The sequence below is a fragment of the Oncorhynchus clarkii genome, chromosome 18 (assembly GCF_045791955.1).
Source record: "Oncorhynchus clarkii lewisi isolate Uvic-CL-2024 chromosome 18, UVic_Ocla_1.0, whole genome shotgun sequence".
Lineage (NCBI taxonomy): Eukaryota > Metazoa > Chordata > Actinopteri > Salmoniformes > Salmonidae > Oncorhynchus > Oncorhynchus clarkii.
The window spans coordinates 15,041,338-15,058,722 of record NC_092164.1 but is presented as its reverse complement, the minus strand read 5'-3'; the positions used below and the strand labels follow the sequence as shown (position 1 = coordinate 15,058,722).

The 17,385-nt window shown below is 44.9% G+C and overlaps 1 protein-coding gene and 1 pseudogene across 1 annotated transcript; one reads left to right on the top strand and one right to left on the bottom strand.

Annotated features, from left to right (window-relative positions):
• Positions 1-157: 157 nt before the first annotated feature.
• LOC139373056 (integral membrane protein GPR180-like) lies at positions 158-3,078 on the top strand (annotated as a pseudogene).
• A 5,502-nt stretch (positions 3,079-8,580) lies between these two features.
• LOC139373055 (sodium/myo-inositol cotransporter-like) lies at positions 8,581-16,975 on the bottom strand. The gene is made up of 2 exons (XM_071113090.1): positions 16,851-16,975; positions 8,581-11,292 (listed from the first exon to the last, which is right to left on the bottom strand). Exon 2 carries the CDS (start codon positions 11,016-11,018, stop codon positions 8,904-8,906), a length of 2,115 nt encoding a protein of 704 aa, XP_070969191.1. The 5' UTR covers positions 11,019-11,292; positions 16,851-16,975; the 3' UTR covers positions 8,581-8,903.
• Positions 16,976-17,385: the final 410 nt, after the last annotated feature.

Here is a 17,385-nt window from a genome sequence, read left to right as displayed (position 1 = left end):
GTTGACACGTAACAGAGGCCTGCGTTGAGTTGGTCCGTTTTGGTGCCCACCCTTTAATCGCTCTCTGATTGGCTTACAGATTTAACGTAGGCAGAGGTCCTTTTATGATTAGGTAAAACCTAAATCAATCAAACTTTCAGTGCAGATGGAACTCACCCTTTTTGACAAGACCATTCATTGTTGTCGTACAATCATCTTCTTTATATCTAATTTGATAAGTCGCTTTTAGGAGACAATGTATCCGTTAATGTTCACACTTACAGCCTATTTACTATGCATTCCAGCTACATTTGGAAAAACTGTGTCGGGAGTTTTCAAGAGCGATGCAGCCAGAGAGCAGAATGGACAGTACATCACACAATTCATGTACAACGGTAGGTGTAGCAGTCTGAAGCTAGCGACAAATTCTGGAGGGAGGCTTGTGTGGATGGTTACCAACGCACCAAGATGACGTGATGCGTTTTATTATTGGATGTTTTATATAGACTATAGTTGCAATGCTAGTGTACATACGGAAGCAACAGATCATGTTCTCTTAGTCTGGAAAGTGTTAATCTCTTGCATGGTGTTATGCATCATTGTCTCAAAGTATTTTTCTGTGTGCATCGCAATCTTAAACGGGAAATCGTGGGAATATGTTTGTTGAGTTGGGTTCAAAGATCAAATCACATAGGTCTATGCAGTGTCTTGATAATAGGTTGGTTCAGTCTTACATTATTCCAGACCCATGAGCATCGGCAATGTTGTACCCGGGAACAGAATGACATGTTGCCAAATGTGATAGCCAGGCAGTACATTAGAATCAATAGATCTCCTTCCTTTATCACAGACGGTCTGCATATTCTGTAGGTTCGAATGAAACCCAATCCTCTGAAAGGTGGATTTAGTGTCCTGTCAGATCTCTTCCCTCATTCCCCCTTTCTCTCTCTCCTCCCCTCTACTTCCACTACCTCTTCTTCTCTCACACCCTCTCTTGTCTCTCTCTCCCTCCCTCTGTCTGCCTCTTCCCCAGTGGGTAGGGGTCTGGTGGTGTGCAGGCTGGAGAATGCTCCCCTGGCCACGGAGAAGGAGTCCAGACTGCTATTCTTCCCGGAGATGGAGGACGGCTTCGACATCGACAACCTCAGCTGCCACGAGCGCCTCTCCAAGGCACAGCCACCCTCCTTCCTACCCCGCCCTCCTCCCTACCCCACCCTCCTTCCTACCCCCCTGACCCACCCTCCTTCCTACCCCTGCCACCCTGACCTACCCTCCTACCTACCCCTGCCACCCTGACCCACCCTACTCCCTTCCCCGTTCCCCCCTGACCCACCCTCCTACCTACCCCTGCCCCCCTACCCCACCCTCCTACCTACCCCTACTCCTACCAGGCCTGCATAGTTTCTACTGTCTGCTGATCCTGGCCTACTTTGTGGCATCCTGTATCTACATTCAGCCTCTGTGGATGGCCCTGAGAAAGGGTGGGCCCATGCAAACTGTGCTGAAGGTGCTCTCCACAGCCTTGGCCCTACAGGGGATCTCTGCCCTCTTCAACTACATCCACCTGGCCAGGTGAGTGAGACTCTGTCTCAGTCATTGTTACAGTCACCTTTCAGCAGCCCTGCTCAGGTTTGCATCAGTTACTGTATTACAGGATTATCCTGTATTGCAGAATATTTGGATGAGTGAATATCAGTCTTGCTGTGTAAAAACACACACCGATCGTTCCACAGGTATGCCAGGGATGGAGTGGGCATTCCTATCATGGGCAGCTTGGCAGAGTGTGAGTGTTGTATTCTCACTCTGTCGCTCTTGCTTCTTTCTTCGTACTGTCGTTCGTTCTTCCTTTGTGACTGTGCTGACTGTGCTGACTGTTGCCTGTTGTTGTTCTCCCATGCTGCAGTCTGTGACATGGTATCCCAGGTGTCCATGCTGTACATGCTGCTGAGTCTGTGTGTGGGCTGGACCCTGAGCAAGAACAGGAAGCCCCAGAGCAGACCTCTCCAGTGGGACTCCTCTCCCGCCTCCAAAGCCCTCGCTATGGGAGGGGTCGCCACACAGGTCAGAGCCTCATCAGCCTATCCATGACCTTTAATCTCTTACCCCAAAATACTAAGCCCTAACTTCCATCTCACTGGATACAGTAGCCCATACTACTTGCACTAACCTCTACCTTGCCCACACCATCCCCTATCCTGACCAATACTGTAACCCCCTATTAACTCTCAATTTCCCTTTTGGGATCAGTCAATAAAAACACATTCAATACCAATGACCTAAATACCTTTCCACTGACTCCCTGTCTGTGTCGCTGCCGGGCAACTAGGGGGCGCTACTGCTGTGGGAGCAGTATGAGGAGACGGAGCACCACAGCTACCATGCCCAGCGCAGCATAGCGGGTCTGTTACTCATATCTCTACGTATCATCCTGGCCTTGTTGCTAGCCTCTGTGCTCTACACCATCATCAGCACAGAGAGGAGTGCCCTCAAGAGAGACTTCTATCTCAGCTTCGCCAAGGTAGGCGTAAAAATACAACACAGAATAGCTGGTAACCCTTTCCATGCGTTTATAGTGCCATCTACAGTGCATTATAAGATTGGTTATTCCAGTCTCACTAGTTTGTTTCTCAGGGTTGTTTTATCTGGTTCCTGTGCCACCCTGTGCTGGTCCTACTCTCTGTGGTCTTCAACGAGCATCAGAGAGAAAAGGTGAGAGGACGACACTCTAGATATATATATATATATATATATATATTATACTGACTCATTCGGAAGGTTTTTGGTGCTGATGTTTGTGTGTCTGTTTGTAGGTTGTGACAATCGGTGTGATTCTATGCCAGGCTATCTCGGTGGTGATCCTCTACCAGCTTTTCCTGTCTCGTAGCTTATACTGGGAAGTATCTTCTCTCTCCTCTGTCTCACTACCCCTCACCATGTCCAGAGGGGGCCGGGGACGCTACTGACCCCGCGTGCAGGGGGAACACTTTCACTGTGACACACGCCGAGGGCAAAGGGATACACTGTGACACCTGCAGTTAAAGGGACAATACTTCCACTCCTCTCCACCCACTCACGGCGAAGGTGCCCCCACAGACGGGTGAGGAAAGAGGAGGGTGGGATGAAGAGAAGTAGGAAGTTCACCCACAAATATAGAAGAGAAGAGGAATGATGGCCTGCTCATGTAGCTGGATAGCACACCTATTTAATAGCCTCCCAAACAGGATGAGAGTGAGTCCTGGGTTTAAGCGCACATAAAGTATGTATGTAAATGAGACTCATTTGTTAGTATACAACAGATGTGGACACAGGTAACTGCCAAAATAATGGAAACGCGAGTAAAAGAGGGATCCAAAGTATATTAAAAGCAGGTGCTTCCACCCAGGTGTGGTTCCTGGGTTAAGCAATTCACATCCCATCATGCTTTGCTTAGGGTCACGTATAAAAATGCTGTCTGCCATGGCTGTGGCCCTACAGGATTACAATGCCCCCATTCACAGGGCACGGGTGGTCCCTGAATGGTTTGATGAGTATGAAAACTATGTAAACCATATGGCCGTCTCAGTCACCAGATCTCAACCGGGGACAGTGTTTTCCACCACCATCAACAAAACATCAAATGATGGAATTTCTCGTGGAAGAATGATGTCGCATCCCTCCAATAGAGTTCCAGAATCTATGCCAAGGTGCATTGAAGCTGTTCTGCCTCGTGGCACAACGCCCTATTAAGACAACTCCCTATTAAGACTCTTTATGTTGGTGTTTTCTTTATTTTGGCAGTTACCTGTATGTTAGTCTTATTTACAATTGTAGTATGTATGTGTGGAGTTGTGCTTCACCGTTTTATTTTGAATGTCAAACTTGGGCTGGATTTGATGTCTCTTTCATTTTCTGACAGAGTATAAGACTCCCAAAGGTTTATAATAGATTACAACGAAAGGTTACTGTTTGTCAAATTCCCTGTTAAGTCTTATTCATTGCCGATAAAGATATCCAGGCGCGGACTGAAATACATTTGTTTACCGTTGATCCCTAGAGATATGGATCCATGTTCAGTGTGGTAAATCTCAAACCAAAAATATAGTCTGATCTTAACTCTGTCAGAAATAGAAAGTTGGGTCGTTTTTTTAAAGTTTTTTTTTTTTTTTAAACAGAGTTGCTTCACACTTTACTGCCATTTCATTCTGTCGTCAATTGATCGTTCTTTCTGCGAGGTTCAGGTTTAGGGTGTGCTGAAGCTATTACAGAAATCACATGGAACTCATGGAATCTTTGTGTCATCCCCAGCACTCCAACACTGCAGCTAGTTGCATGTGTGAGAATCGTATTATTATTTTTAGTTGTGTACTTATTGAATTATACTTGAATATGAACGCTTGGTATTGTTTTGTCTGACATTGGAGCTAGACATGTGCAATGTTTAAATGCAGCTTTATTTTCTTTCTCAATCGTCGTAAGTGCCTGAGAAGACAATCCCTTTGCTAGTAGAAGGTACCTGTGTTTGTCTATGAAAAGATAGGTTTCACATTGACATACATGACCAGTCTGATAGTTAAGTTATGCGGAGATATTGGGGGGAAAATGGTCAACAGAGCAGTGACTGTGTAATGTTCCTATTAAGCATGTTTATAAGGCTGTTTTAAATTCATTACTGTATACTTTTGTAAAATAAGTCTTTATTAGATGCTGATGCAAATACAAGAAAATGTCTGCAGGGGGCAGCAGTTCTCTTGATCTGTTACAGTAGTTTATGTTGACCAGCGTTTCTCAACCCTGGTCCTCCAGTATCCCCAACGGTGAACATTTGTATTGTAACCCTGGACAAGCACACCTGATTCAACTTGTCAACTAATCATCAAGCCCTCAATGAGTTGAATGAGGTGTGTTTGTCAAGGGCAACAACGAAACAGTCTATTTTTGAGCAAAGACACTGCTGTAGACTACTCTCAACCAATGCACGCTCAAACTGCCTGCATTCTCATTCAACAATTAAACGCATGATAATTCAAACATGGAAGAAGAAACCACGAAATGTCATGGTTGCTAGGAAATGCCACCACGATGCTCCACATTGAGTACATAAACAGTTTTCCACTCTCCACTTCCTCAAACGGATCTGAGAGGCTAATATCAAACACTAACATCAGAGCTAAGCCAAGTCAGTCTCACTTTATTTGGGTAGTTGCTTGCAGATAGATAATCATCTTTGGTTGGTCATTGTTTTCGGTCCATCTGCTATGGATTCCAGTATGTGACACTAAATAGGCCAATATAACTAGTAGCCTACACAACACAGTCAAAGTTGTGGAAACATGTCGTGGAATGTGGTTAAACTAACCCCAGACTTCTAAACAGTAAACAGTCAAAAGGGGAAGAGTCGTGTTACTGATGTTTCTCCACTACCTGCCTGTTGGCCTGTTTTCTGGTTTGGTGGTTTCAGAGTCACTGTTAGTTAGCTGGTTATAATCCTTGTTTTCTGGATGCTCTTCTTTCACTCATTTTACCTTCATGTTGCAAAAGATCAAGAACACACCATAAAGTATGATGGCTGTGTTTACACAGGCAGCCCAATTCTGTTATTTTTTTCACTAATCTGTCTTTTGACCAATCAGATCAGCTATGAAAAAGATCTGATGTGATTGGTCAAAAGACCAATTAGTGGGGGGGAAAAAAAAGATCAGAATTGGGCTGCCTGTGTAAATGCAGCCTATATGGCGTTGAACCCTAGATTAATTAAAACTATTTGAGAGTGGTGGGCTATTAGTGACAATGAGGACTAGGCCAGCAGCAAAGTAGTGCTCACTCCCACCCCAATCCCATACTGCTGTTTAACCAGGTGCTCCTGTGCTGGTTTACACACATCAGTGGCTCCCTACAGACCAGACCATGGCGTCCATCTTGGGTCTTTTCAGGACACCGGTTACCCACTGGGCTATTTCTGACCTCAGGCACACCAGGACACTGTGGGCTGAGGGGGATGAATACACACAGGACTTATTTTCCTGCAATACCACCATTAACTCCTTTTCTTGTATTACGCAAATAGTCTGACAACAGGAACGTGCTTGGGCTAATACTGTAACATTCATTTGCACCTTTTTTGACTCTACCACAGAAAGTAGTACCAATTCAGGCAGTACTATTCCATTTAGATAAGGGGGTTTCTATGTATTCTATATCTAGGTTTAGGTAGAGTGTAGCGTAGGTGGCAGCCTGAAACCACAGGCAAAGATGGACAGTTTCTGTTAGATGTATTTAAAATACTTATTTGAATTCTGAGTATTTTGTCATTTGACTTACACTTGGCTGAACTACAATCCAATGTATTTTGTATTTTCAAAATACTGTAATTTGGATTTACAAAATACTTTTCTATACCATTTTTTGATAGCGGTTCACATTGTGTGGCCCTTCCTTCACCCTGCATTGGTATCAGAAGTCTGATAGCACTATGGTGTGATAAAATTGCTAAATTAATGAATGTGTGTTTGTCATCGGCAAGGACTTGGGAGTTTTATTTGGGATTAAAAGAAAGGGAATAGAGCTAAGCACAGGCATAGTCCTAAAGGAAAACCCGGTTGTCTGCTTTCCAACAGACACAGAGACAAATCCACGTTTCAGCAGGACAATAGCCTAAAACGCAAGGCCAAATATACACTGGAGTTACAGTGCCTTGCGAAAGTATTCGGCCCCCTTGAACTTTGCGACCTTTTGCCACATTTCAGGCTTCAAACATAAAGATATAAAACTGTATTTTGTTGTGAAGAATCAACAACAAGTGGGACACAATCATGAAGTGGAACGACATTTATTGGATATTTAAAACTTTTTTAACAAATCCAAAACTGAACAATTGGGCGTGCAAAATTATTCAGCCCCTTTACTTTCAGTGCAGCAAACTCTCTCCAGAAGTTCAGTGAGGATCTCTGAATGATCCAATGTTGACCTAAATGACTAATGATGATAAATACAATCCACCTGTGTGTAATCAAGTCTCCGTATAAATGCACCTGCACTGTGATAGTCTCAGAGGTCCGTTAAAAGCGCAGAGAGCATCATGAAGAACAAGGAACACACCAGGCAGGTGCGAGATACTGTTGTGAAGTTTAAAGCCGGATTTGGATACAAAAAGATTTCCCAAGCTTTAAACATCCCAAGGAGCACTGTGCAAGCGATAATATTGAAATGGAAGGAGTATCAGACCACTGCAAATCTACCAAGACCTGGCCGTCCCTCTAAACTTTCAGCTCATACAAGGAGAAGACTGATCAGAGATGCAGCCAAGAGGCCCATGATCACTCTGGATGAACTGCAGAGATCTACAGCTGAGGTGGGAGACTCTGTCCATAGGACAACAATTAGTTGTATATTGCACAAATCTGGCCTTTATGGAAGAGTGGCAAGAAGAAAGCCATTTCTTAAAGATATCCATAAAAAGTGTTGTTTAAAGTTTGCCACAAGCCACCTGGGAGACACACCAAACATGTGGAAGAAGGTGCTCTGGTCAGATGAAACCAAAATTGAACTTTTTGGCAACAATGCAAAACGTTATGTTTGGCGTAAAAGCAACACAGCTGAACACACCATCCCCACTGTCAAACATGGTGGTGGCAGCATCATGGTTTGGGCCTGCTTTTCTTCAGCAGGGACAGGGAAGATGGTTAAAATTGATGGGAAGATGGATGGAGCCAAATACAGGACCATTCTGGAAGAAAACCTGATGGAGTCTGCAAAAGACCGGAGACTGGGACGGAGATTTGTCTTCCAACAAGACAATGATCCAAAACATAAAGCAAAATCTACAATGGAATGGTTAAAAAATAAACATATCCAGGTGTTAGAATGGCCAAGTCAAAGTCCAGACCTGAATCCAATCGAGAATCTGTGGAAAGAACTGAAAACTGCTGTTCACAAATGCTCTCCATCCAACCTCACTGAGCTCGAGCTGTTTTGCAAGGAGGAATGGGAAAAAATGTCAGTCTCTCGATGTGCAAAACTGATAGAGACTTACAGCTGTAATCGCAGCAAAAGGTAGCACTACAAAGTATTAACTTAAGGGGGCTGAATAATTTTGCACGCCCAATTTTTCAGTTTTTGATTTGTTAAAAAAGTTTGAAATATCCAATAAATGTCGTTCCACTTCATGATTGTGTCCCACTTGTTGTTGATTCTTCACAACAAAATACAGTTTTATATCTTTATGTTTGAAGCCTGAAATGTGGCAAAAGGTCGCAAAGTTCAAGGGGGCCGAATACTTTCGCAAGGCACTGTACTTATCAAGACGATATTGAATGTTTGAGTGGCCTAGTTACAGTTTTGACTTAAAAATCGACTTGAAAATGGCTTTTTAGCAATGATCAACAACCAACTTGACAGAGCTTGAAGAATTTTAGAAATAATAAATGGGCAAATATTATACAATCTGCAAAGCTCTTCGAGACTTACCCAGAAAGCTATAATTGCTTCCAAAGGTAATTCTAACATGTATTGACTCAGGGGGTTGAATACTTATCTAATGAAGATAGTGTTTTATTTTCCATTTAATTTGTTGTGAATTTTTTTCCACTTTGAAATGAGTATGTAGTGTAAATCGTTGACAAAAAATGAAAATGACATCTATTTTAATCCCACTTTGTAACAACAAAATTTTGAAAAAGTGTGAATACTTTAAGGCACTGTACCATACGAAATGTAACATTACATACTAGATTTACGTTTCCTATGTTACGTCTACCCCTGAGTCCATGTTGGAGGACCACCAAGGTTGGACATTTTTGTTCTAGCCCAGCTCAAGCACACCTGATTCACTGGGCTTGAACTTTTGGGGTGGCGTAGGAAACACAAGTTAAGAAACACTTCTTTAGATGTCACATGTAGACATATTACATATAAACTATATTGTGTATGTCACAGGTTGAGATCCCCTCCTACAGAGAGAAGTAGATGAAGAGGAACACCCCCACAGAGCAGACCAGCACCAGGCCCATGTTGAGGATGAGTCTGGTTCTGGGGGTCTCCTGGAGCATCTCCTGCAAAAGTCTCTCTTCCTCCTCAGCTGATCTGGGCCGGGTCTTAGCCGGCTCCTCCTTAAACCCACAGAACCACTCTAGAACCCTCACACACCTCCCCTTCTCCCCTCCTACTCCTCCACAGCAGACCACCCAAGGCTTTTCTTGGTTTACCGCCATTCCGGTGCTTGAAAAGGTCGGGTGGCCGCCATTTTGTAGATTAGATGGAGACTCCATATAGGATAAAGCCTCCACCCCATTATGGAGGTCTTTGGTCGTCTCCTTGTCCATGCAGTCGTTCCCATTGACATGGGTCTTAGTTTGGGGGTTCAGCTTGCTCATCTCCTCGTCTCTCTCTATGTTTAGGGTTGTGTTTCTTTGGCGTAGCCCCCAGAAGGTAGTGGTGCGGACCTGCTCTATGCTCGGTGGAGGGGTGCAGAGGCTAACCACCACAGCCACCAGGCCTGAGATCCAGAACAGCCCGGCTGCCACGTACATGAAATGAACGTCCTTGACAAAAGACGGCCGCTCGTCCGGCTCGTCGCAGTGGGGCTCTCTGTAGACGAACGCAAGCACCAGTCTCGTGGCGCCCAACGCGAACCCCACTATGCCACCCCAGAACGCACCAGTCTCATTGCAGCGCCGCCATAGGACGCCCAGCAGGAATAGGGCAGCGATGGGTGGGGTCAGGTAGTCAGACACTTCCTGGATGTAGTAGAACATCTGGCCTCCCTGCATCTCGATGATGACTGGAACCCAGGCGATGCTGATAACCACCATGAACACCACGAACACACGTCCCACCACCATCAGCTCCCTCGACGAAGCCCGCTCCCGCGCCATTTTGTAAATGTCCAAGGTGAAGATGGTGCTGGCGGAGTTGAAGATGGAGTCCAGGTCGCTCATGAGCGCTGCGATCATCACCGCCATCATCAGGCCACGCAGACCCACCGGCATGACGGACATCACCAGGCGGGGGTAGGCGATGTTAGAGCACCCGGCCCTGGATCCACACACCTCCATGCAGTGCTCTGGGCTGATACACGCCAGCTCATCTACAAACAGTATGCGGGAGATCATCCCGGGAATGACGATGATGAACATGGGCAGGATCTTGAGGAAGCCGGCCATCAGTGTGGAGCCTTTAGCGTGGGAGATGCTCCGTGCGGCTAGCACCCGCTGGACGATGACCTGGTCGGCACACCAGTACCAGATGGAGGCCGGGGTCTGGCCAAGGAGGAAGCCCGGCCAGGGGAGGTCCTTGTCCAGCGGGCCCCTTAGGATGTGCAGGGAGTCGGGCTTGGGCTCCACGTGGCAGGAGGGGATGTAGGTGAAGTTGGAGGATGCTAATATTGCTGTGATGTTCGGTCTGGCTTCCATGTACTTGGTCCGCACCCCTTCCAGGCCATCCACTTTTACCAGGCTAATGGCGGTTAGGCATAGCGCGCCACCAATCATCAGGAATGCCTGGAGGGTGTCGGTGTAGATGACTGCAACCAGGCCCCCTGTGACGGTCAGCAGCGCGGTCACGGTGATGAGGAGGATGATGGACAGATAGAGATTCCAGCCCAGTGACTCCTGGATGAAGAGCGCTCCGGAGTACAGGTCCACAGAGAGCTTGGTGAAGATGTAGAGCAGCAGATAGAGAGCAGCGAAGTAGACCTTGAGCCGTCGGCCGCCGAAGCGCTTGGCCAGGTACTCTGGCATTGTGTAGACCCCAGAGTGGATGTAAACAGGGATGAACACCCAGCCCAGGAGCTGGAGGAGCAGGAGGGCATTGAACTCCCATGCGGCGACTCCGAACCCGCTGGCCGCCCCGGACCCTGCAAGGCCAATGAAATGCTCGCTGCCAATGTTGCTGACGAACAGAGAGGCACCAATCATAGCCCAGTTCATTGATCGGCCGGCCAGGAAGTAACCGCTCACAGTGCTCCGATTGGCTTTCATCATGGCGAAGAAGCCAATGGCAAGGACCAGGATGAAGTACATTACCACAACAACGATGTCCGTCGCCTCCATGGTGGTGGGAGCCATCTTGGATAATACTTCTAAAGACAGTTATTGAGGAGTTAGGTGATATGGTTGCTAGTGATATGGTGATATGGTTGCTTTAGTGATCAGTACCCTTTCAATTTAAGTACCAGTCTTTCAGTTGATTATGAGAGATTCTAAGACACTGAATGCTTGGATGTTGCAGGCGAGTCAGGTCCAGTTTAGGTCTTGGTGAGGTATTCCCACAGAAAGGCACCCTAAGGGTTGACGGGGAACACTGTAGGTTGGAGGTAGCAGCTCATCTGTATCGACTCTCCTACAACAGAGCACAAAAACACACAACAGATCAGGGTTGGAAAAACCTTTTTTAAATAAACAGAGGTTAAATAAATAAGAAGATATACAGTACATCTAAAACTGTGTTTCCCCAAAGAAATAGCGGGTCAAGAAACTGGTTATGAGTTGTGGCAAAAGTCTTTTAATTAAGTCGTGGCTGGGTCCTGGCCAGGAACATTGGTTTCACTGACTTGGTTGGCCACTAAACAACCTCAAAAGCTATAAAAGGGTCACGGTGAAAAAGGCATTTGTGAACCACTGATCTATAACACATAGCTAACAGTATAGTAGTACTAGTCTTGTATGAGTTTTGCACAGTTCAATGGGTGCATGCATACTTACCCCTACCAGTCCCACCCTCACGCTGTATTTCTCAGTTTAACGGACTCCCCTTATAGCTGTGTAAACAGTCATCCAATTTTAACAGCAGTAGCTGGATCTTCGTGTGTCAGATGGGTGTACATATTTGTGGTCGTCAGGTTTGACTCCGATTTATGTCAAATAGTTCCATAGGGTGTCGTTTGTTCATCTGGTTTACTTTGAAGAGATGCATGTCACAAAGGGATGGATGTGTCTGAGTTATTGTACGCCCAAATGTGTGCTCCTTCCAGACTCAATAGCTCTGGTGTGTGTGATTCTAACACAGTGTTTATGGGACAGTCAAAGCCTCGCAGGGCTATGGACATAGGGATGTGTCTGTTACTGACATTCATTCTAAATCTGTCCAGGCAAAGCCTCGCAGGGCTATGGACATAGGGATGTGTCTGTTACTGGCATTCATTCTACAAGTGTCCAGGCAAAGCCTCGCAGGGATATGGACATAGGGATGTGTCTGTTACTGGCATTCATTCTACAAGTGTCCAGGCAAAGCCTCGCGGGGATATGGACATAGGGATGTGTCTGTTACTGACATTCATTCTAAATGTGTCCAGGCAAAGCCTCGCAGGGCTATGGACATAGGGATGTGTCTGTTACCGACATTCATTCTAAATGTGTCCAGGCAAAGCCTCGCAGGGCTATGGACATAGGGATGTGTCTGTTACCGACATTCATTCTAAATGTGTCCAGGCAAAGCCTCGCAGGGCTATGGACATAGGGATGTGTCTGTTACTGACATTCATTCTAAATGTGTCCAGGCAAAGCCTCGCAGGGCTACCACACCACATTCAAATTGGAGGATAACCCTAAGCGAAAGACTTGACAGACAGTAACGATGAATAAGTTAAGGACATTTTTGAACGATCACTAATTCTGATCCAAACTTTACAAAAGTGTCATTAAGGTTAATCTTTCTCTCTGGCTTTATCTGGTGACTCCAGAATTATGATAGACAGAATATATGATTGATTAGCAGTGTTGAGGAGTAGTAAACTACACATAGTTCTACTAGTAATTTAACTACATTTACTATATAGTAATTTAACTACATTTTGCAGGAGCGTAGTGGTAGTTGAACTTAATTCAAATGTTGGTAGGGTTTTCAGTAGCTAACTACTGAAACTACACTACTTTTTAAAATGGGTGAAGTAGGCAAGAATTTCCTTTTCTGCATCAGACCTGCCTAATTCTTACTTGAAACATAGTTTAAGTGTTTAATAGTGATGGATTCTGGGTTCTGACTCCTAAACTTGGAATAGTGCTATAGTCTAGGTTCTACACCAGAAGTTAATCGTTATCTGAAGGAAAATTTTATATGGTGGAGGCTAAGCTTGGAATGTACTGAGTAAGGGAAGGGTAATCACATGTGGCAGGCACTGATAAGGGTGGTGAGATGTGGATTAGTGACGAAGGGGGCCGAGGTCAGCTCAGATCACATTAAGGGAGATGGAACAGTTTATTGCCCACATCACTTAATTTCCTGCCTAGCAATAAAGATGTAATGTTTAAAGAGAAGGAGGACGTCACCCAAATTGGGGTTTATATACTACCACTGGTGGAAGCATGTCTTTGTCTTATGCAGCTGTATGACCCAGTGGGTGAATGAACTTGGTTTACTCTTTACTAATCGTCCGTGAGTTTTACTAGGTCAATTTAGAACCTAACAATAGCCTAAATTACACATTCCGTAAACGTCGGACTCCAGAAAAAATATATTGCTTTCAAAAAAATAAGCAAACACATTTGGTGTTTGCCAAAAGGCCTGTGAGAGACTCCGCAAACATATGGAAGAAGGTACTCTGGCCATCAAGGAAAACACTATGTCTTGTGCAAACCCAACACCTCTCAACACCCCGAGAACACCATTCCCACAGTGAAGCATGGTGGTGACAGCATCATGCTGTGGGGATGTTTTTCATAGGCAGGGACTGGGAAACTGGTCAGAATTGAAGGAATGATGGATGGCGCTAAATACAAGGAAATTCTTGAGGGGAAACCTGTTTCAGTCTTCCAGAGATTTGAGACTGAGACGGAGGATCACCTTCCAGCAGGACAATGACCCTAAGCATACTGCTAAAGCAACACTTGAGTGGTTTAAGGGGAAACATTTCAATGTCTTGGAATGGCCTAGTCAAAGCCCAGACCTCAATCCAATTGAGAATCTGTGGTATGACTTAAAGATTGCTGACCACCAGCGGAACCCATCCAACTTGAGGGCGCTGGAGCAGTTTTGCCTTGAAGAATGGGCAAAAATCCCAGTGGCTAGATGTGCCAGGCTTATAGAGACATACCCCAAGAGACTTGCAGCAGCTGTAATTGCTGCAAAGGTGGCTCTACAAAGTATTGACTTTGGGGGGGGGGGGGGGGGTGTATAGCTATGCACGCTCAAATTCTTAATTGCTTTGTCTTATTTCAGGTTTGTTTCACCACAAAAAAATATTTTGCATGGTATGTGGTATGCATGTTATGTAAATCAAATGATACAAACCCTAAAAAAGATTTCATTTTAATTCCAGGTTGTAAGGCAACAAAATAGGAAAAATGCCAAGGGGGGGTGAATACTTTCGCAAGCCACTGTATCGTGGATAAATTGGGACTGACTGATCTTCAAATAATATGAAGTAGATATTTATGAGTAGTTATTTTTATCGATCATTCTGCAGCCGCCCACAGGAAGTGATCCAGTCCAGAGGCATGTTGGATCACTGTTTGCTGAAAGCTTATTATGGCTGGCTGATACGATTGGAGAGAGCACATGGTAAACAGAGTTTGTGCTGTAATTGTCTAAGGGCGTGTTCCTCTGCCCAGGCGTTGTTGACGCATGCCAGATCTTATAATGCTTGGATAGATTTTTTTAAGTATCAGCTAACCACATGATTGTGTTCCCCTGCTCAGACGTTGCATCCACCAACCAATGATTGCATGCCACGTGATCGACTGACATATTGCTATAACATATGTGGTTAGCTGATACAACGCCTGGACAGGTATTTTATGTAAGATCTGGTATGCGTCAGCAACGCCTGGACAGAGGAACGTGCCCTTAGTCAATTACAGCAGAAACTTGACCTACAGTGGGGCAAAAAAGTATTTAGTCAGCCACCAATTGTGCAAGTTCTCCCACTTAAAAAGATGAGAGGCCTGTAATTTCCATCAGATGCCTGTAATTTCCATCATAGGTACAAAATTAGAGAAAAAAAAATCCAGAAAATCACATTGTAGGATTTTTTTATGAATTTATTTGCAAATTATGGTGGAAAATAAGTATTTGGTCACCTACAAAGAAGCAAGATTTCTTGGAAATGGAAGACATACAAGACCACTGATAATCTCCCTCGATCTGGGGCTCCACGCAAGATCTCACCCCGTGGGGTGAAAATGATCACAAGAACGGTGAGCAAAAATCCCAGAACCACACGGGGCGACCTAGTGAATGACCTGCAGAGAGCTGGGACCAAAGTAACAAAGCCTACCATCAGTAACACACTACGCCGCCAGGGACTCAAATCCTGCAGTGCCAGACGTGTCCCCCTGCTTAAGCCAGTACATGTCCAGGCCCGTCTGAAGTTTGCTAGAGAGCATTTGGATGATCCAGAAGAAGATTGGGAGAATGTCATATGGTCAGATGAAACCAAAATATAACTTTTTGGTAAAAGCTCAACTCGTCATGTTTGGAGGACAAAGAATGCTGAGTTGCATCCAAAGAACACCATACCTACTGTGAAGCATGGGGGTGGAAACATCATGCTTTGGGGCTGTTTTTCTGCAAAGGGATCAGGATGACTGATCCGTGTAAAGGAAAGAATGAATGGGGCCATGTATCGTCTGTCATAGTTGAAGTGTACCTATGATGGAAATTACAGGCCTCTCTCATCTTTTTAAGTGGGAGAACTTGCACAATTGGTGGCTGACTAATTACTTTTTTGCCCCACTGTGTGTCTTAGCACTGAAGACGGACACCTGTTTTCTGGGTTGCGTTGCTTCCTGTGCCCCTTTTTGTTTAATTTGGTTGTGTCTGATTTTAAGTAGCATGTTAAATTCCATATACAATTTAACTGAACAGAGTACCACAGTATGAGTCATACCACAGTATGTGCCCTCCTAGGTTTTGCAGTCTCTCCCATGGGTGGTTCTGAGCGCAGGTGAGGAAGCCACACTTTGTGCCCTCCTAGGTTTTGCAGTCTCTCCCATGGGTGGTTCTGAGCGCAGGTGAGAAAGCCAGTCTCTCCCCTTCTTGTCCGAGAGACACTAACTGGCCTGGGGCATATCAAGGTGCCTTGTGGGTGAAGGCTAAATGGAACTGGTTGGAGGTGTGTGGTCTGGTGATCTGAGGGCAATGTGCCAGCAATAGGGCAGGTCAACACCGCTATGGGAGCCCTGGCTGCCTCAGAACACCATGTGGTAGAGTTGCTAGCAGGTATTGGAGGTCTATTTTTCCGTGGGGACTTTGTTGTATAGTTACAGTTTCAGGGAGTTTATCTTTGAGTGCAATTTGTGTGTTCTAACCCGTGTGTAAAACCTATTATTGCACATGTACTTTTGCAGAGTTTCAATATTAAGTGCAAGGAAACACTCATTTTAAGTGGGTGAGAATGTCACCTGTGACTTATTGGCATGTTTAATCCGAGTAGCATTTTCTTTTGGTTAAATGCCTGGTCATGAGCTAAATGATAGTATTTAAAACTCTTTTTTACAGGCAGCTGCCCACAGGAAGTGACGCTGTCCCGAGGCATGGATCATTGTTCGCTGAAAGCGTATTATGACAGGCTGATATGTTTGGTGAGAGTACAAATGGAGACTGTGCTGCGAGGTTTGCTACACTGACTAAATCTAGATGATGGACACCTACCTGATGGGCTTGCTGTGCCCCTTTGTTTGCGTCTGATTTTAAAGTAACGGTAACGACATTGAAATGAACATAACTGAATTGTGAAACCAAATTGAGAATGCGCCGGTACTGAGAATGTGCTGAAACTGATAGAAAAGCATGCCTTACAAAATAATTGTTAGTCATTTTTGTCTGCCTCTTACTTCACGCTGCCTGCTCAACTAAGACCTAGAACCTGTCACTTTCCACGTGACAAACGCACCACTGTTTAGGATGTTTCTTCAGCCTGACTCCATACATTTAATTATGACTTTTGTAACGCTTGTACTTACCATTTCCAGCAGCCCTTCTGACTAATCTCTCCAACACCGGACTCGCGGCATCAATCACGCTCCTTCCTAGTAGGCAGGTAGATTAGGTGCAACTTTTTTCACAGGTTGCGTTCCAATTTTGGTTTGACAGCATAGTGCCATTTCTATGAACACGCCCCCCATCTTTGCCTATGGCGTAGATGCACGCTCTAGCCTCAAGTTTTAGCATAATTGGTGACGAAATGGGTAAGAATGTTAAAATGATTAAGAAATTTTAAAATTCCCATTTCCGGAATAAAAAAAATACAATTTAATTAGGTTTCCATTGAATTTTCAACTCTACTGATGGTCTTGCAACCGAATGTGTATTGGGACGTGCGCGCTAGACACCAGCTCATTCCGACATTTCTTGATTCCTTTTCAGGTGTATATATAGATAATTTACTGCAAGGTCAGGACTTAACATAGCATTTTGCTGCACCCGCTATAACATATTCTAAACCGTTTACTTGTCTTAACGTTGATTTGATGAAAAGTTCTGCAAGCACCTTATACG